General features: G+C 56.0%; 1 protein-coding gene across 3 annotated transcripts in view; it reads left to right on the top strand.

Moving 5' to 3' along the window:
- The window catches only part of CAPN5 (calpain 5), a 57,101-nt gene that overhangs the window by 7,512 nt on the left and 28,919 nt on the right, over positions 1-20,670 (top strand). For 2 of the 3 annotated variants that reach the window (XM_061380951.1, XM_061380953.1), the window contains 2 exons: positions 8,794-9,019; positions 16,769-16,900. In XM_061380951.1, the coding sequence (XP_061236935.1) occupies positions 8,855-9,019; positions 16,769-16,900 (297 nt within the window). In that variant the 5' untranslated portion in view covers positions 8,794-8,854. The remainder of the gene's footprint in view (positions 1-8,793; positions 9,020-16,768; positions 16,901-20,670) is intronic. The other variant, XM_061380954.1, reaches the window with a different exon arrangement.

Consider the following 20,670-nt stretch of genomic DNA (forward strand, 5'->3'; position numbering starts at 1 on the left):
GTGTTTCCTGCTTAGTCTTGCTCTGCCTCTGTCCCCTGTGCCCCTCCTCCTGGGGACTGGACTGCCTGGGGGATCTGATCCTCTCCTGTGAGCTCAGGACCAGCCCAGAGGGATGCCAGTGAAGATGAGAACATTCACTGACTGTTCCTGGAATTGTAAGATGCAGCTCTTTGGCCCTTCTCTGGTCATATGGCAAAGGTGCCGGGGCTCTGTGTCGTGGAGTGGGATGTGGTGGGAGGTTGAGGAAGGGTGGGTGCGCTTAGCCTATCAGGCATCCTTGGCTCCTTCAGCTGGCCCTGGATCACTCCCCTTCTGCCGAGCCATGCTGCAGCATGGGCACCCACGGAGGGGTGTGGGGATGGGGGCCCAGAGGAGAGTCCCCGCCCCCCCCCAGCGAGCCCTTTTGCGGTCTCCCTTTCACTCTCACAACAGGCTGGTCCCCAGGGGCAGGTGGGTCTGCCTCCCACCCAGCTCTGAAACGTGTCTGCTCTCATTCACACATGAGCACACAAGCTCTCTGACCTGCTTTCTGGTTTTTCCGCCCTGGTCTCGTCCTTCCCCAGTGCCTTCTCCGTGTGGCAGCAGGTGGATCTCAAGTCCCTCCCCTGCTCAGCACCCTTCCCAGCTCCATCAGCTCGGGATGAAGCCTGATCCCCTTCCAGAACCTCTGGCTGGGATCCCGAGCAGCCTCGCCTGTGGTCTCCTCCCGCACCTCCACTGCCGCCCTGCCTCAGCTCAGTTCCTGGCCTCGGGGCCCAGAGCAGCTCCTGAGCATGGTGCCTGGCTGGCTGGTGCTCCCTTCTCAGAGAGGGAGCTTTGGAGTTGTGTGTCCAGTGGGGTGTGGGCCTGCCACCCCCACCTTGTGGGTCCTCTCTTAGGGTTGAGCGCTCCAAGGGTCAAAGCCACAAGTGGCCTGTGAGACGGAGAAGGAGGCCCACACCTGTGCGTGAAAAGGCCAGAGGCCAGGACTCTGACCCAGCCTGGGCTCTTTCCCTGCTCCATACCCCCTGGGTCATCTTGGGTGCCAGGCAGGACCCTACACATATGTAATGTCCAGTCTGTCAGGCTGGGCTACGAGGGACCCAGAACTGGTGAGATCTGGGTCACTAGATTCAGCGAGCCCTTCTTCCTGGGATATTGCACTAACTTTTTCTGTTTATGACTTTTATTAAATCACAACTGACCTACAGAACGATGCATAAATCAGAGACATACAGCTCTGTGACCCTTCCACGTGGCCACCACCCAGATCAAGGAGCAGTGTTACTGGAGTCCCAGAAGCCCTCTCTTGCCCCTTCCAGTCACTACCCCTAAAGGCAGCCACCATCCTGCCTTATACTCACCAAAGGTGACTTAGGGCTGCTTTCCAATTTTCCATCAGTGGAATCACAGCATTGCTTAATAATTTGCCCATTTTCACTGTGTGTAATATTCCATTAAGCACCACATTCATCCTTCCTTCTGATGATAGGCATTTGAGTTGTTTCTAATTTTCAGCTATAAGAAATACTTCTGCGCTAAACATTCTTGTATTTCTTTTTTTTGTTGTTGGTGAATATGTGCATGTGTTTCTGTTCAGTGTATACTTATGAGTAGAATTACTGAGTGATTAAGCATTTGTTCAGCCTTAATTAATATGGTCAAACGGTTTTGCAAAGTGGTTTTACCAGTTGATCCTCCCACCAGCAATGTGGAAGAGCTGGACTTGGGGGAGAGAGCGTATGTGTGTCTCTTCCTGCAGCCGTTCTGGTCAGGGTATAATGGCATCTCACTGTGCCTTTAATTTGTATTTCCTTGATGATCAGTGCAGTTGAGCACTTTCCTTTTTGTCTGTTTACTGTGTGGATATGCCTTTTCTAATGTTTTCTTCAAAAAGCTTTGTTGTTTTACCTTTCAGTCAGATTTGCAGCCTGTGTGAAATTGCTTTTGTGTACGGTGTGAGGCTGGGGTCACAACGAAGCTTTTCCCACAAGGATAGCCAGTCGACTGAGCACCATGAGCTGAAAAGATCATCCTTTCACTAAGGCACTGTGATGTCACCTTTTGTCAAAATCAGAGGAACTTTCTGTTCCCTTGGTCTGTCTACCCTGTGCCAGCCCCACGCTGTGTCAGTTACTAGAGCTTTTGAAAGGTCTTGTTAACCGTGACTGTGGGTCCTCCAGCTTGCTCTTTTCCAAATGGCCTGGGGCCCCCGAGTGCTGGCTCTGTTATCCCACCTCTCAGAGGAAGCCCCACGGCTCAGAGAGGTAGTGTGACTTTCTTTCTCCTGCCACACAGCTCTTGAATGCAGTCTCCAGGCGTGGTGTAATTCTGAGGTTCCCACCTACACCACTGGGAACTTAGATTCTTGAAATCAACTTCCTTCTTCCTTGATACTTTTCAAAGGAAACCGTGTGTTTACTGTAAACGGAAAGTCAGTATTCAGTTCAGTTCATTTCAGTTCAGTCAGTCAGTCGTGTCCGACTCATGCGATCCCATGAATCACAGCACGCCAGGCCTCCCTGTCCATCACTAACTCCCGGAGTTTACTCAAACTCATGTCCATTGAGTCGGTGATGCCATCCAGCCATCTCATCCTCTGTCGTCCCCTTCTCCTCCTGCCCCCAATCCCTCCCAGCATCAGTCTTTTCCAATGAGTCAGCTCTTTGCATGAGGTGGCCAAAGTATTGGAGTTTCAGCTTTAGCATCAGTCCTTCCAAAGAACACCCAGGACTGATCTCCTTTAGAATGGACTGGTTGGATCTCCTTGCAGTTCAAGGGACTCTCAAGAGTCTTCTCCAATACCACAGTTCAAAAGCATGAACAGTATGAAAAGTCAGTATTACTCTCCATAAATACAAGGTAACTGGAAAGATCTTAAAAAGTAAAACAACAGAAAAATCCATTCAGTTCTAGCCAGGTGCTGTTGCTTTGAGCCTGGGCCTGGCTCCTCTTTTGTTAAGTAAATGGGCAAGGGCTGTGAGGGAATCAAGATTTGCTGGACAAACTGAGTTCTCCTTGCAGGGAATAACTTTCTCACTGAAAGTTATCGCCACATGGTAAAGAATGTGCCTGCAATGCGGGAGACTGGGTTCGATACCTGGGTTGGGAAGATTCCCCTGGAGGAGGGAATGGCAACCCACTCCAGGGAATTCTTGCCTGGAGAATCCCCATGGATAGAGGAGCCTGGTGGGCTGCAGTCCATGGGGTCTCAAAGAGTCAGACACAATTGAGCGACTAAGCACAGCACAAAGCATTTTCGAGCACCCTCTAAAATGATCCCAGTGCTAAGCCAGAGCATGCTGGGGAAAGGCTGGAGGCCTGGGGTCCAGCCGACGGGCTGCAGGTTTTGTACATGCTCCTTGATGTCCTCATTTAAAAAATGAGACTAAAACTCTCCCCTGTTTTCTCCCTGGCTGCAGTGGCTGAACTGTCCAGGGAAGGCTCAGTGGTATCGGGTCCCCCACCCCCAGCTGGCTCTGTATGGCCTGCTGCAAGATGAGCCCTTACTCTGCCCATGTACCGCTGGCCTGTCCCCACCACCTCCAGCAGGTCCAGGGACAGCAGATCTGGCCAGCCCTCCCGGAAGGTAGTACACACCGTTTCCAAGGTGAAGCTAGACAGCTCCTGTAGGGCAGATGCCACCCTAGAGACTGGAACCAGGAAGGGCTGACAGCAGCAGCTCAGAGGGGTTAGCAACTTACCCAAGGATACACAGAGCTAAGTCATGCAGCTGGGATTCAAACTCAGGAGTGGCTGTCGGATAAATGACCTACTGGAAGACTGCATTCTCTGAGCTCCCTGGCAGGGGGTCCCGTGCCCTTGTTCTGACCCAGGTCCGCGCCCCTGGTCTCCGTCCACAGGGCTCCACTGTGCCAGGCTGTGTCTGAGTTGCCTGGTGCGTCTCTGCCTCTGAGACTTCGCTTGAGCGGTTCCCTCTGCCTGGAGTGGCCTTTCTCTCCCGAAGCACGGCTGACTTCTGGGCCCAGGCCTTGTGAAGGCCTCTTTGTGTCCCTCTTGCTGGAACCTCTGAAATGACACATATTCTGTGCTGCCTGTGTCTGTGGACTGCACTAGACCATGATGTTCCGTGGGGACAGGAACCTTGAACTGTTGTGCCCTTCCTGTCTGGGGAGGCACGTTGTAGAAGAGCTGCAGACAGCCGCGCTGACACCCTGGGGGCACAGCACGCACCCGTCAGAAAGTGACGTTCCTGTTTCACGCGGCCCTATCTCATTTGATCCTCCCAGAGGCCTTGGTGCGTTATCTCTTCCTCCCAGACAAGGGCCATGAAGACCAGAGAGGCGACATGGCTTGTGCAGCTTTCACAGCTTAGGGGAACCAGGGCACCAGGGCTTTAGCCATATCTTCCCCGGACAGTCAGGAGCAGGAGGGGAGAGAGAGATAGAGGCTCCATCTAGTGAACCCTGGCCTTCAGGAGACCTAGAGCTGGTGCGGCTCTGATATGGCAAGCTGCTCTCCCTTGGGAGTCCTGGCCCCTCTTTGAATCTGTTTTTCCCGTCTGCGAAGGAATTCCTCCTGCATCACCTGTGTTGGCGCACTCAGCCCCAATTCACTGAACCTGCTCCCTAAGGTTGGACGTTAGGGACACAGAGAGGAGCCGAACGTGGGTTGTGTCCTGAAGGGCTGCAGACTGGGAGGCAGATAAGTCATGTGCAGATGGGGTAAACAGCAGGTGCTGTCATGGGGTCCCGGGACTGTGGAGGTGGAAGGAGGGACAGTGTCAGGCAGGTGGGAGGCACTTGGGCCAAGTCTTGACAGGCGACCAGGAGCTCTCCAGCTGTGCCCGTGTGGATGGAACAGTGTGTCCAACGGCCCTGAGTGGTCTGTGAGGAGCTTGTGGGAACTTAGGCTCCAGGTGGAGAATTGAGGGGGCAGGGCTCTGGGAGACGGGAAGGGGCAGAGGGAAGTGGGCAGGCTAGGGGGCAGCTAGGAGGCTCGGGCTGTCCTGTTAGTGCCTCCAACACAGTGTAATATTGCAGAAGACAGGACGTGCCCCCGGCTCAGACACGGAAAGCAGAGGCTGGGGTTTGGAAGCTCATTTTCTTGGTGGCTGGTTTATCTGTGCCATCAGTGGTTACGCCTGGAACTACAGGGAGGGAACAAAGCTCAGAGGCTTGGGGTGTTGACCCAGTGGATGGACTGGGAGGTGACCTTGGGGCAGGTGAAGGGTGCAGGAGGGCAGTGGGGGAAGTGCAGCCTGTGCAGAGGCCAGGGCCAGAGAGGCTGGGCTAAGGAGGCCAGGGTCAGCCTGGCGGCAGGCGTGAGGCTGGAGAGATGGCTGAACTGGGTCAGACCCTCCGCCCAGCCAGGCCTGGGCCCTGATCTCCTGGCCCTGGGCCCGGCTGAGCTTTCCCCTCTCGGCTTGTGCCTCCCTTCTATCCTCAGGAGCAAACCTTCCCAGCGTGTTGGCCGCTGCGAGGCCTGGAGGGCGGCCAGAACCCTCACTCTCCACCGGCCGGGCTGTGTGACCTCGGCCAGCTCGCTCCTCCTCCCTGGGTTCTCTGGGCTCTGAACACGGGAATTGCTGGAGCTGATTTCTGGGCTCCTCCTGCTTTCAGCTCCTTTGATCTAATTCTTGAAGCTTAAATTGTTTCCTGAGCTGGTCCTACCGGAAACTGGGATGCTAATGGCGCTCCTGGTGGCTGTGTGCCAGAGCCCAGGGGCTGGCTCTCCAGGCTCACGTCTCTTTCCTCAGGCCTCTGACGCTGGGAGGGTGGGTGAAAGGTAGAGGGATGGCCAGAGAGGGTGAGGGGTTGGCCTGAGGTCACACAGCAGTGGCACACGCGGGCCCAGTACGATGTATGGGCAGAAGATGAAGTGGCTGCGGGCCCAGAGGACAGGACGAGCCAGCCCTCGACCCTCGGCAGGCAGGGACCGTCGGCCCTGCTCTCCCTGTCCACCTGTGTTCCGCCCTCACTGCCCAGTCTCACCTCCTTCCTTTCCTGTCTCTCCTCTCCATTGAATCCCCTCATCTTGCCCTTCCTGCGGGCCTGGCTAAGCAGGGTGTGTGTGGGGTGAGCCCTGCCCGGCCTGGCATTCACCCCCTTTTCTCCTGCACTTTGGGGTCACCAGGCCAAGGTGGAGGCTCCAAAGTCAGAGGATATGGGTTCAAGTCCAGACTCTGCCGTGGAACTTGGGCATGTTGCCTCCCTGCACTGAGCCTCAGTTCTCTTTTCTGAAAGATGGCAACAGTGAAAGGCATACCCAGTGGATCCTAAATGTAGACCTCTAGCCAGGTGGTTTGCGCATGGCAGGTGCCAGAGACACGAGGGTCTCTCTTGAGAATGAGAGGGAGCTTGTCTGCTTCTCCTTCCTCTTCTTTCTGGCCCGCTAAACAGTCTCCTCAGCCTTTGGTCAGTTATACTGGCATCTTCCAGTTACTGAGGCAATATTGTTCCTAATATGGAGGTGAGAAAATGGGGAATCAGAGAGGCTGAGTGACTTGTTCAAGGCCTCACGGCGGGCGAAGGGTACAGCTGGGAGTGATACCCACATCAGTCGTGCTCTCGAACTCATGTCTGCCCTAGAAGCCAGCCTGCCTTGCCTCGGTTTCCCTCAGCTATGCTGGGAAGTCGGGGCCTGTGTCTTTGGGGAGTGGGGCTTATGGCGCTGCCCTGAGCAGGCCCATGGTAAGTAGGTTCCGGGGGGCGTGGAGCTGCCAGATGGGGTCTGAGCTACACAGGCGGAGATGGGGTTGTCCGTCAGGTGCCTGGCTGTCCCAGCATCTGTCAGGGCACTTACTTGCTGCTGCTCCCTCCCCTCCCGGAGCCCTTTCCTGGCCACGTCAGTCCAGTCTGTGTCTCCTGGGTTTGGTCAGCATACGGCTGCAAGGTTAGGGTGCTGGACTGCGGGCGCTGAAGGGAGGATGCTTGTGGTGCAGCACCCTCTGCTTCGGGCTCTGTGTCGGGGCCGCACGTGGACTCAAGCCCAGACTCTGCTGTGGGATTTGGCCCTTGTAAAAATGGACCCACTGGTCCTCATCTGGGAGGGCCTAGGTGAGGGGTCTAAACTGAACACAGGGATATCAGGGTCATCAGCCAGGGGAGGTGAGCAAACCCCTGGGCTTGGTGTAGCCCTTAAAGGACCACCTGAGGGGGCTTCCTTAGTGGCTCAGACAGTAAAGAATCTGCCTGCAATGCAGGAGACCCAAGTCCAATCCCTGGGTCGGGAAGATCCCCTGGAGGAGGGCATGGCAACACACTCCAGTATTCTTGCCTGGAGAATTCCATGGACAGAGGAGACTGGCAGGCTACAGTCCACGGGGTTGCAAAGAGTCAGACGTGACTGAGTGACTTAACACTTTCATTTAGGGGGAAGGGAGGTCAGAGAGGGAGATGGGTCAGGACCAGTGCTGGAAATCACCCTCAAAATCCAGGAAGAGGAGGCTGACTGTTCAGGTGTGTGAGGTGCTGCAGGGTCTGGGAGGCTGTGTGGGAGAGGCTGGCTTTGGAATTGGAAGGTCACAAGGTGAGGTTGAGGGTCCTCAGGGGAGGTAAGGTCACCAGGATTAAGGAGAGTGCTCCCTGCGGGACTGGAAACCTTGATTCCAGAAGTGCGGTTAAGAAGGCAGAGCCCTGGAGGGAGGAGGCTACATGATTGATTGACGGCTGGCGGGGTCTCCAGGGCCGAGGGTTTTCCACACAGGACAGAGATGATCTCGTGACTCTGGGGGCTTCCCTGGTGGCTTAGACGTGTTAAGTAGTTAGAATAGGGAAAAGGAGTCCAGAATGGCGGTGGCTAAAAGATAAGGAAGAGAAAAGCCAGTGAAAAAAGGAAGGTCGGACCTCAGGTAGAACAAACAACACTCTGGCTAACCCAATTTACATAGGGCAGGCCCGGGGTGGCTGGGGGGGTGGGGTGGGGAACAAATAAAAAGAGGAGCCAAAGGGCTGGGGCTCCCCCCCGCCGCCCCCCACCCAGCACGCTGGGGCGCTCTTCTCTTCGGTCTTTGGGTCGACATGCCCTCACGCCTTGAGGATGGATTTTCCTGTTATTATCTAAATAAAATAGAGCTGTAACACGGAGCTGTAACACTGATTTGTCTAAGAGCTGTAACATGGTCCATTCGAGACCTGAGAGCTATGACACGGTCTGTCCAAGACCCGAAAGCTGTGACATGCCGAGGGCTTTAATGTCCGTCACTCCAGATCTTGGTTGTGATGAGACAGAACTGAGGAATATACACTCATGTGACAGACATAAAGAATCTGCCTGTCAATACAGGAGACCCGTGTTTGATCCCTAGGTCAGGAAGACCTCCTGGAGAAGGAAATGGTAACCTACTCCAGTGTTCTTGCCTGGACAGAGGATCCTGGCAGGCTACAGTTCATGGGGTCGCAAAGAGTCACACACAACTGAGCGACTAACAACACTTCCTGAGGGTGTGACACCAGCCAGGGGGCTGCTGGATCACTGCTAGTCTGACTCTGCCCGGGAGGTCTAGAAAGGCTGGTGGAACAAAGAAAGGGAGGACATGGGTGCGTCCAGGCAGCCCTGATCGCCATTGTGTTTGCACCCTGTTGGCCCGTGGGCCTGGCGTCACCGCTGAGCATCACAAATAAGGAGATTCAGGCTGTGGAGTCAGGCCAGTCATTCCTCTTCCTGCTTTGCTTCTAACAGCTGTGTGACCTCGGGCAGGTCTCTCCCCTTCTCTGAGCCTCAATTCTGGCGCGTACAATGGGGATGAAGATGCCCGCTTTCCAGGGTGGTGGGGAGGGACCACCTCCTTCAGGGTCCTGCGGGCCTCAAGTTCTCAGGAAGTGACGATCTTCTGATCTTCTGCCCTTCCAGGTGCCCGGGAGCTTCCCTCTGCTGCCTCGTCTCGGCCTTGCCTCCCGGGGCAGCATTCACCATGTTCTCCTGCGTGAAGCCCTACGAGAACCAGAACTACTCAGCCCTGAAACGGGCCTGTCTGCGCAGGAAGGTGCTCTTTGAGGACCCCAACTTCCCCGCCACCGACGACTCGCTCTACTATAAGGGCAGCCCAGGGCCCACCGTTAGGTGGAAGCGGCCCAAGGTCAGTGTCTGGTCTGAACTGGAGCTGAGACAGGCAGGCCTAGACCCACCTAGCCTGCAAGGGACAGTGGATGGCTGGGAGGGCTCACTCCGAGGCCCTAGGTGACAGAGAAAGTGGAGGGGCTGATGCAGGGCCTTCCTGCTGTCAGATTGCATCTGCATAGGGAGCCAGTTGTTCAGTTGCTCAGTCGTGTCCAACTCTTTGCAACCCCATGGACTGCAGCATGCCAGGCTGCCCTGTCCTTCACTACCTGCTAGTTTGCTCAAATTCATGTCCATTGAGTCAGTGATGCCATCCAACCGTCTTATCCTCTGTCGCCCTCCTCTCGTCCTGCCTTCAGTTTTTCCCAGCATCAGGATCTTTTCCAGTGAGTAGACTTTTTGCAACAGGTGGCCAAAGTATTAGAGCTTCAGCTTCAGCATCAGTCCTTCTAATGAATATTCAGAGTTGATTTCCTTTAGGATCGATTGGTTTGATCGCCTTGCTGTCCAAAGGACTCTCAAGAGTCTTCTCTAGCACTACAGTTCGAAAGCATTGATTCTTTGGCGCTCAGCCTTCTTTATGGTCTGACTCTCACATCTGGGCCTGACTACTGGAAAAACCATAGCTTTGACTATAAGGACCTTTGTCAGCAAAGTGATGGCTCTGCTTTTTAGTACGCTGTCTAGGTTTGTTACAGCTTTCCGTCCAAGGAGCAAGTGTCTTTTAATTTAAGGGAGCCAGGAGAATGGCCCCCAATTCTGTAGCCACCACTGCCCAGCCAGGACCTCACCCCCTCCCTGGGCCTCAGCTTCCTTATGAGGGAGATGGGGCCCTCTGTTCTGCCACCCAGGGTTGTTTTGGGGATACAAATGAGGTGATGTGGATGTGACGTTTTTCTAGTATGATTAGAGTGACATTCAAGTAGAAGAAATTTACTTTGCTGATTATTGTCAGTGATTTTTGTAGTGATTTTGAAATAGTTATTTGCTGTACATGGAAAGCATTTTATTATGATGGTTAATCAGTAATAATAGTGGTAGTAAAAAATAAAAGTACTGCATAGAGTTGTTGTGAGCGTTTAAAGAGATGATGCATGAAAGTCTGGCATGGGGCCTGGCACCCATAAGACAGCTGTCATCATTTCTGTTGGAATCGGTGAATTATGGAGCATCTGGCTGGCGGCTCCCTCTGTCTTGGCCTGGGTCGCTGAGGCTGGAATGTGTTGAACAGAAGTATCTGGCTTCATGGCATGATCTCATCCTCTTTAACCATGATTCCTGAGTGTGAGAGTGGGTGCCCCAGGGGCCTGGGTGACGACTGAGAGGCTGCTGAAGGCCACCCCCAGGTCCCCCTCCCGTGCTGCACCACGAGCATCCTCCCTTCAGCGCCTGCAGCCGTGGTGGTGACACAGAGTTGTTCACACCAGAGGGACTCAGTGCTGGAGACAGTGATGGACCTGGGTGCCTGGAGCCAGCGAGACCCCCTGTCCGGCACTCAGAGGTGCTCACAGGAGGCATCGCAGAGCTGAAGGGTGAGAGGGTATGGTGTGAGAAAGACCTGCGCTTGAAGTCCTCAGGCGTATCTGGGACTAGCATCGGGGAGGGGGAGTAAGGGGAGAGGAGGTCCGGGGCCCTGGGCTTGGTGGAGCTGAGCCAGGCCAGCTGTGCTCTGAGGCAGCGGGAATCACAGGCCAGATTCTCAACAGCGTTTTCACGGGCAGATTTGCACTTTACGAAGTTCCCTCCAGCCCCCTGGACGTTTGGGGAAAGTGAAATTTAGTTTTTAATGTTCCTCTCATAGGCTAGGCTCTCAAGTCCCTTCCAAGACAGAAAATCCTGTTTTCTTGGACTAGGATACTTATAAGGTAGGGAAATTGAGTCCAAGAAGGGTGGGCACATGCTTCGATCACTCAGGGAGCCAGGAGCAGAGCCAGGCAGGGACCCAGCAGTCCTGCTTCCCCTGGCCCACCTGCCCAGTTCCAGAGAGAGCCTCCCTAGTGACCCAGGGACTTCCACACCATGAGTTGCACTGCCTTGGTTCTCTGAGCTCCCAGCCGCCTCCTGGCTGGCCTGGGACTCCTGTCCTTGGCGCACCCCCAACCCCCATGCCTCCTCCCTCCTCTTTGGTGGGTGGGTGGGGAAGGAGGCCGGCCTCAAAAGGCCTTTGTGAGGCTTTCGGTGGAGGGGAGACACTGGAGCCCTCTGCCCTCCTCTCACCCCACTCCCTCGTGGCCCACCTCCTGGCCCTCTCCTGCCCTCTGGCCATCACCCAGGCATTTTAGATCCTGTGGCTCTGGAAGGAAGCTGCTGAAGCACTGCTGGGGATGGTTGGGCTTGATACAGTGAGAAGAGGAAACGCCAGGCTGCCTGGGCTCAGCCACCTCTTGCTGTGTGACCCTGGTGGAGTCATCTGCCCTCTCTGGGCTCTCTGCCTGCCAGTTCGGGAGTCCTGCCTTGCACACTGTCCTGCACTGCCCTCCTCACCGGGCGTGGTGCCCAGTCCTCCACAGACATGCAAAGAGGAGGAACAGAGCTGCCCTGCCTGTCGAGGACTGGATGCGGAGGCGGGTGACAGGCAGCGTGTGGCGGTTGGTATTGAGAAGGAGGTGACAGAGTGGGGCCCAGGAGCAGTTGTGGGGGGTCAGTTCTGGTTTGGAAGGCAGCTCAGGGCCAGGCACCGCTGAGTGGTGTGCAATGAGGGGGTGAGATGGTGTGGACCCGGGTGTGAGGGATGGGCGTGTGTACGTAGCCCTGCTCCACAGACAGGACACAGGACACGGGGTTGGTAGCCCCCAAGGGCCGGAAGCCATGCCCTTGCCTCGGGTAGGTGTGGCAGGGCCAGCCCAGTGGGGTGACCATTAACTCCCAGCTGTTTGGCCCTGGGCCAGTGAGATGGAACTTTGGCCCAAAGCAGCCACGTTGCTATGGAGTTCCACTTCCTGGGTCCTGTGACCTGACTGTTTACAAATAGAGCAAAAACCCAACTTTCTGGAAGGCCCGGGGGAAGCCGTTTGCACTCCTGTCCCGCCCCCAGCTCCTTCTCTTGATGTGAGTCTGGTATCCTTAGTCTGGTATTGTGGCCTTTCTGCTCTTGGGGGATCTCCTCAGTCAGCCTCCCTGTCTGCCAGCCTCCCTCCTCTTTCTCCCAAAATGGAATGAGGAAGCTGGCCGTGGAGCCAGAGGTGTGACCTTGAATGCGTCACTTTCCTCCTGGGGCCTCGGCTGCCTGCTCCGTGAATGGGGAGGAGTTCTTCCTTCCCCTGGCGTCTGGAGGTTGAGAGTCTTGAGGTGCTAGTGCTATTAGACACACCGGAGGCAGATGACAAACTTCCTTCCCTCGACCACCTGCTCCAGCGAGCCTGATGCTAGGGACCCAGAGTCAGTCCTGCTCGGAAGCCCCACCTCCTGTGGGCTCTCTGGTCCATTGCAGTCCCACCCAAGGCACCTGCCCCAGCCCACACCTCCTCCTCCTCTCAGCTCCAATGTTTCTTGGTTCTTTACCATTCAGTAAACATTTGCTGGGCGCCTCCCTCAGGGACCTAATAGGGGAGATAAGAGGAGATGAGACACTGGAGGAGAAGGCCTGTGACTCAGGGAATCCCAAGGGGATGGGTAGATGGAGGGGTGCGTCCTCTTCTCAAGCCCAAGGCCTTAGTACTGCCACTTCTCCTCCCTGTGGGGTAGACCCCGCCATGTCCCCCCATGCTCTGCCTTCCCCAATCTCTGGGGATAAGAGATAAGGACCCCAATCTCAGGTCCTTTGGAATCAAGAAAGGGACAAATCCAGGTCCCACAAACAGATGTCGGTTTTGGAACCTCCCAGGTTCTCGCACGGTGGCCTGGTGGTCTCCAGCCCTGTGTCTGGGGCTCAGACTCACACCAGCACCTGGAGAAGACCCTGCTTCCCGGCTGTGCTGAGTAGTAGTCTCCATTATGATGTGAGATGAACAGTTTGTGCCGAGTCCAGCCACCTGGGCCTCTGCCCTGCCTAGGAACGGCCCCTCCTGGGTGCATGTGGGGTGGCCTCTGAGGAGGGGATTGCTGGGGAGGCGAGTCTGTGGCAGAGGCGACAGGGCACAAGCTGTAACCCCTGCCTTGCTTTCCATCCCAGACAGAGGTCCCGCTTTCTTCCTGGACCTCAGTTTCCTGGTTGTCTAATTGATTCTGGTTATGATCTTAGATTCCGGGAGGGAGATGACTGGGGTGAAGGTGGATGGACGATGAGAAGGGGTGAGGGCAGAGGGGCTGAAGGTGCCCTGGACCTGCTGACCCCCCTCTTTCTACACCAGGCCTGGAAACCCGAAGTTCAGGTTCAGGGAGGAGGTGGTTATGGGCTGTGACCTGTGTCCTGTGGAGGTGGTTTAATAGGCTGGGAGGGACTGAGAGGTGAGAGGTGGCCACAGAAGCAGGGGGCTGGGCCCCAGACAGAGGTCCATTGACCACAGAGGAGCGGTCATCCCAGCCCTAGGGGTGGCCTGGCCCAGAACCTGCCAAGCCCAGTCCCTGACACTGGCGGTGGGCAGAGCCAGGCCTGGACCCTGCCCTGGAGCTCGCAGGCTGGTGGGGAGACTCCCAAGGTGAACCTCAGTGTGGGCAGCGATGGGAGGGAGCACAGGTGGCTGATGTTGTCAGAAGCAGCATCTGTCTCCAGGCTGTGGCCAGATCCCATCTTGGGGGGAATTATGAGTTTCCATTCCTTTCCCCTCTGGAGCCTCCCTGCCCTCAGTCCGCTCCATGCTTGCTCTGCCGGCGTCACCACCTCCAGGCAGTCTCCTCTGATCTCTCCCCGTGTTCCTGCTGTCACCGCTGGGCTCGTGTGGAGGGTTACCCTCAGACTTCTCCTTCAGGGCTCTGCCTGTGGGCTGGGGCTTTTCTGACTGGCTCTGTGCTCTGTCCCTAGCTGATGGCCCAGGACAGGTCGGAGGACAGACGTGGGTTTTGAGAAGTCAGGCTCTATAGTGACACGGGTGAGGGTCTGCGCTGCCCCTGACCCCTTGGGCTTATTGCCATATGGCAAGTCCCCCACGCTGGGCTGAGGACAGGTGCAGGGGGATGGGGAAGGGACAGTGGCCTTGTCACTCACAAGCCCTGGTCCAGATGGAGGCTCCGGAGCTAACTGTCTGGACTGGAGTCCCAGTTCACCTGTTCCTCCATGGCCTTTCACAAATGACTTAATCTCTCTGTGCCTTGGTTTCATCATCTGTAAATTGGAAATGTTAACCATACCTATCTCTCAGGATCGTTCTGCACAGCTAGGCACACAGCTGGTGCCTGGTCATTGCAGGCTGTTTCTGATTGTTCCGTTCAGGGTGTCCCAGGGTGGCCCCGGGTGCCTCCAACCTCTAGTGGTTTCTCTGTCTTAAGCTGGCAGACCCACTCCTCTCCTGGTAATGGGAACACACCTTAGACCATCTCCTCCTCTCTGCTCCCTCCCGGACTGGAGGATTTGCCCCTGGTCTGTGCTCCCTCACAGGGCAGGGCTGAGACTGGAGCCAGGACTCCTGACCCCCCATGCTCAGTCTCTCCCAGGGGTCAGAGCCCTGTTCTGGGGCAGGAGGGCCAGGCAGGGATGGCTGGACCTGCCCACAGGCTGTCTCGGAGGTGGGGCTTAGTGAGGAGGAGAGCTCCGTCCCAAGGGCTAGGCTCTGTCTCATCTGTCCACTTGGCCCGTGACCCTGCACGTCACCGCCCCCTGCCTGACCTTGGCATCCTCGTCTGTGGAGTGGGTGGTCCAGTCTCTGGGCAGGGCCCAGAAGGGGGAGGGGTGCCTTGGAGATCACTTCCTGGGATGCCAGGCAGCAGCTGTCTCTCCCATGGTGGGGATATGACTGGGTCCTCCAGGTATGAAGCCTCCCTCCACACTTGTCCTGCTGACCCCAGGGAGGCAGATGCTGAGTCATGGCTTCCTCTGGCTAGGCTCAGCATGCGGGCCGGTCCTGGGAGATAAGATAAGGAGGGCTTCTGGAGAGCTCTCTGTGTTTCCAGCCTCAATGGATTTCCATGACCTGGAGCAGTGTTACTCAGATCTGTTGCATCCCGCAGTCCACGGTCCGTACTCTGGGGGAGCTGCCTTGCAGCTTGGCCCTGGTCACCCTGAAATCCCATCTGGAGTGTTCATGCCCTCAGTCCGGCCCTGCCAAACTCTTGATTTTCCCAGGCAGAGGTGGCAACAGGAGTCCTGAACACCTTAGTTGAGCTGATAGCTCTTTGCCCCGTGTTCCCCTGCCTCAACCCACTCCAGTATTCTTGCCTGGAGAATTTCATGGACAGAGGAGCATGGTGGGCTACAGTCCATGGGGTCACAAAGAGTTGGACATGACTGAGTGACTAACATTTTCACTTTCACTTTCCCCCTGCCTCTGTGACCTGTGGAGTCCTTACAAAGCCCTGCAAGTATAATAGTCTGCCTCCTTTGCACAGGGCAGGAAACGGAGGCTCAATGGAGAGGTTGAGTCATTGGCCCAAAGTTGCACAGCAGGAATTTGAAGTCTGTCTTCCTGACTCTGCTACCCTCTGCTGGCTGCTTGCACTAGGACCTCAATAGCTCTGTGGACACTGAACTGGTTTAAGAGCAGCCGCTGAAGTGGAAGCAGGGTTGTGCTGTGTGGCTGTAACATGTTGTTCAACCTCTCTGGGCCTCAGTTTCCTCATCTGTAAAATGAGCACAGTGTCCACCTCTCAGGACCATGCATGGTGAGGATAGATCACGGTGCCAGCAGGAAGGAAGGCATGCCTCAGTGTTTACCTCCCAGCCCCCTATTGTCTCACCTCCCTTCCCCGACTTGGAGAGTGAGCTGTAGAGTGAAGAAGCAGATGGGTGAGGAGGAGGGGTCTGGGGAGGCACTCTGGGAGCTCTGGGGGTATCTGCTCAGTTCTGCCTGGTGTCGGCTTGCTGTGTGCCCTTGAGAGTCACTGCCTTTCTCTGAACCTCCATTCCTTATTAATAAAATGGAATAGCAATACCACATTTATATGAGATATCTAGAAGAGTCAAATTCATAGAGTCAGAAAGTACATTGGTAGATGCCCCAGGGGCCAGGTGGTGGGATGGAGAGGGGGGATGGGGAGTTAAATGTTTAATGAGGCTAGAGCTTCAGTTTAGGAAAGTGAAAAATCCGGAGATGGATGATAGTGAAAGTTGCCCAGCAGTGTGAATGTACTTAATGCCACTGAGCCATACAGTTAAATATTGTTAAAATGCTATGTTTTATATGGTGTGACTTTTACCACAATTAAAAAAAAAGCATTAAAAAAGAAATAAAATGAAAACAAAACCAAGGCCACACTGCTTGGATGGGGTGAAGGTCAGATGAGGCAGTCTGAGGATGCACCCACATGGGTTCTGGCGTGGTCGTCTGTCTCCCCGCTTCTCCCCGCCCTTTGCACTCATCATGTGTCATTTTGGTGTCTTTCTGCCCTGTATCTTGCCCCTCCTGGTGATCATGGGCCCCTGAAAGCTGGCAGGGATGGGCCCATGGGGCCGCTGGTGCTGGCGGATGATGGACACTGAGTCCTTGCTGGCCAGGGAAGACCACAGGGGGCAGGAGGGAGGTGGTGGCCCTGGTCCAGCCCCCCGAAGTCCTTCCACAGCATTTGCTCATCATCCAGACTCTGGCAGAGGAACAGAGCCAGGGGAAGGGAGAAGGGCTTTCAGAGCGGCCCTAGGGGAAGCTGGGTTTGGAGAGACTTGACACAGGGCCCCAGTTGTCCAGGGCAGGCAGTGGATCTCCCACGCAGACAGTGAGGTCTCCTCTCGGCTTCCCCGTAGGACATCTGCGAGGACCCCCGCCTCTTTGTGGACGGCATCAGCTCCCACGACCTGCACCAGGGCCAGGTGGGCAACTGCTGGTTTGTGGCGGCCTGCTCATCCCTCGCTTCCCGCGAGTCACTGTGGCAAAAGGTGAGGCCTGGGGCCCTCACCACCAGCTGGGGGAGGTGGGGCCTGAATGAGTAGGTGAGACTTGATGACAGCCTGGGCGGGGGTGGGTTGTGCCAGGGCTCCCCAATATTGGCTGAACCTCAGAATTGCCTTCCCCTCCCCCGCCACTCAGGGGTGGGTGCTGGGAATCTATGGCTCCCAATTCTTTTTTTTTTTTTTTAACTTTCTTTTTTTTTAAATTTTATTTTATTTTTAAACTTTACAAATTGTGTTAGTTTTGCCAAATATCAAAATGAATCCGCCACAGGTATACATGTGTTCCCCATCCTGAACCCTCCTCCCTCCTCCCTCCCCATACCATCCCTTATAGCTCCCAATTCTGACACATTCCCTTGTGACTCTTGGGGGGCCCACGGTGTCCCTGGAGCCACTTGGCACAATAGGCACCTATGAAATGTGGGAGCTGCCTGAATCATGCCGTGTGGAGCCACCACTACCTGGGGCTCAGGAGACCCCTGTCAGGATACGCTGTGTACCTTGGCCAGTTCTTGTCCTTCTCGGGGCCTCACTCTTCTCACTTGTTCAGCGGGAGTGATGCAGACAATCCCGTGTTGTGATTCATGGTTCCCAGCAGCCGGTGTTCTGGATGAGGATGATCGGGTTTTCTGGTGCAAAGAATGGGCTCGAGGTCCTGACACTTCGCCCTCTTGTGGATACATTTGGCGATGCAGCTCAAATCCAACAGTTCCCTCCCGGGGAGGTGGGGAGGCTGGGAAGCTGGAGTTGCGATTGCTAAACAGTCATTGACAGGGACTGCCTCCTGGGTTCCCACACCAGCAAATACAGGTCATTGGCCCTTTCTCATTCCTATCCTTCCTGCTTTTTCTGTAGAGCAGGGCTTAAGAGCACTGGACACCTGAGTCTTCTGGGCTCAGGTGGGAGTCCCAGCCTCGTCATTTCTTCAATTCAGTTCAGTTCAGTCGCTCAGTCGTGTCCGACTCTTTGTGACCCCATGAATCGCAGCACGCCAGGCCTCCCTGTCCATCACCAACTCCTGGAGTTCACTCAGACTCACGTCCATCGAGTCAATGATGCCATCCAGCCATCTCATCCTTTGTCGTCCCCTTCTCCTCCTGCCCCCAATCACTCCCAGCATCAGAGTCTTTTCAAATGAGTCAACTCTTCGCATGAGGTGGCCAAAGTACTGGAGTTTCAGCTTCAGCATCAGTCCTTCCGAGGAATATTCAGGACAGATTTCCTTTCAGATGGACTGGTTGGATCTCCTTCCAGTCCAAGGGACTCTCAAGAGTCTTCTCCAACACCACAGTTCAAAAGCATCAGTTCTTTGGCGCTCAGCTTTCTTTATAGTCCAACTCTCACATCCATACATGACCACTGGAAAAACCACAGCCTTGACTAGACGGACCTTTGTTGGCAAAGTAATGTCTCTGCTTTTCAGTATGCTGTCTAGGTTGGTCATAACTTTTCTTGCAAGGAGTAAGCGTCTTTTTTATAATTAGCCTCAGGTTACTCATCCAAAAAGCCAGGGTATCAGAGCAGCTCCCTCTCGGCAGCTGTGAGGGTAGAGCGAGGCACTGCCCTTAAAGGGCCTTGCACAGTGCGCTGCTGGGGGAGTGGTGCCTGCGGGAGCCAGTGCTGTGATAATTCAGATTCCCATCATGGGTGCAAGCAGGGTGCAAGGAGCAGGTGTTTGTTCTTGTCGCAAATCATCCCTCAGCCTCTAGAGGGCACCCCAGGCTGGGACTGCCATAGGTGACCTGTTGTCACGTCTTCTGAACAGGGGTGTGACCTCTCACAGCCATCCTGAGTGGGCATGCCTGGGACCTGGCCCCAGTGGTCCTGTGGGATATGGGGAGCTTTTTGCCTTGGGCTCTCGGCAGAGGCCGCTGCTGAGAACCCGTTGACGTGGGTGGTCAAGGGCCATCCGAGCTGGGAGGGCCTTGGAGAGCCTCATGGCCCAGAGAGGGTGGGGGCCGGTGCCGTTCTCCGGGGGGAGGGTTGTCCTCCCCCTCCCCTTCCAGGCTCCAGCCCCCTGGTCTGAACCCAGAGCAAGGTGCACAGCTTCCAAGCCAGGTAGGGCTCAGTCTGGGGCTGGCGGTGGTGCTTGGGAACCTGTGGGGCTGGCCCCACACCTTCCCCCTGTCCTGTAATTGCCTGTTTATCTTTGATCTCCCCTCTTGAGGTGAGCTCCCCAGGGGCAGAGCTGGTCTCACTTATATCTTCTCTCTGAGCCCAGCAGGACCCTGGCACGGAGAGGGCTCAAAAAGTTTTGAGAACCCAGCCCTTCCCCAAACTGTTGGACCTCATGACTGGCAAGCAGCCCCACAGCAGGCCTTGCTGTCTCAGGCTTCCTGGGGGCTTTCAGTGGGGCCAGAGCCTGGCCCTCTGTGTCCTTCCCGGGGAATGGGCCGTCTGGTATTTGTAGAGAGAAGCCCCAGCTCGCTATGGGCCTGCTCTGGGTCTGGCCCCTGGTGAAGCTCCCCACCTAGTAAGTGGAAAAGGGGGCCCTGGACCCTCAGACAAGAGGCCTGTCATTGATACTGTGTGACCGCGGGCAGGCCTGTGTTTATCTCTGGGCTGCAGGTTCTTCCTGCAGGGTGTTTCAGGGCACTCACCTGACTGGTCTGGAGGCTTCGGGGGTGGAATCTCCAGGAGTGTGGGTCCCTGGGAGGCTGGGGTAGGGCGGGCTGCGCTGGACTAATTGCGCTCTGCCTTCTGGTGCTGCTGTGGTGAGAGCCCCTGGGCCCTGGCAGGAGGCACGAGGCCCTGGGGAGCTCATTACTGTTTCTTGCCTCCCGTCCTGTCCCTGCTGACTGGGCCCTGTTTGTTGTCACCCCTCACTTGCTGGGCCTGTTGCCCTGCAGGGCCTCCCCTGACCCGCCCTGTTTTCTTCATGAATTGGGGTGGGGTGCACTCTTGCTCCCCCTCCTGCCTCACACTCTGGGGGTGCTGAGCCTCAGACGCAGGCACATCACGCCCTTGACACACATGCCCCCTCTTCCAGGAAGCCACCCCTTTACCTCGAGTACTGGACAGAGCCTGGGGCCAACAGGCACAGGATTTGAACCAGCCAAACCTGGGTTTGATTTTGGTTGGGTTTCTTGCTAGTTGTGTGACCTGGGGCAGGTCACATTCCTGTGCATGACCTCTGTGTAAACCTGATCTTTCCAGTCCCCAGGGTGGTGGTGGGGTTAAAGGAACTCATGGGGTGGGAGTGGGGGTAAGTCCATGGCATTTAGTGGCAACCGGTATGCATTAAATGCCCACCCCGTCCAGTGCCCCTCCTCTGGGTTCCCACCTGTTTCTCTGTTCTGCTGGACACTTCTTGACAGCAGCATCCCCCACCCCGTGGGATCCTTAGTGGGGGCATTATTGCCTCCACAACATGACTGTGTTCCCTGAGGGCAGGGCAATGGACTTCAGATGACCAGGTTTTGTGGACCAGAAGTCAGGATGTGAGAGTGGGGTGAGGCATTTGCCATTAGCCTGGCCTGGCCCACGCCAGGTGAGTTCACCTCCCCAGGAGCCTGGCTTGGGTGCGGGGGCAGGTTGGATCCCTGTGGTGAGCCGTAGGGTGCCTGGGCCCAGAAGGAGTCAGCTGCTCCCCTGGCCGGAGTAGAGCGGGAGGAGAAACTCAGTGGGGTGCCTGGGTGTCTGAGAGTGAGTGGTGGGAGCTAGGCATCCTGGGCCAGGGCCTGGGGGAGGCACCTGGTGGCAGGGCCGAACAGTCTTTTGTGCTGTGCTAAGTCACTTCAGTCGTGTCTGCTCTA

Source organism: Bos javanicus, chromosome 15 (genome assembly GCF_032452875.1).
Source record: "Bos javanicus breed banteng chromosome 15, ARS-OSU_banteng_1.0, whole genome shotgun sequence".
Lineage (NCBI taxonomy): Eukaryota > Metazoa > Chordata > Mammalia > Artiodactyla > Bovidae > Bos > Bos javanicus.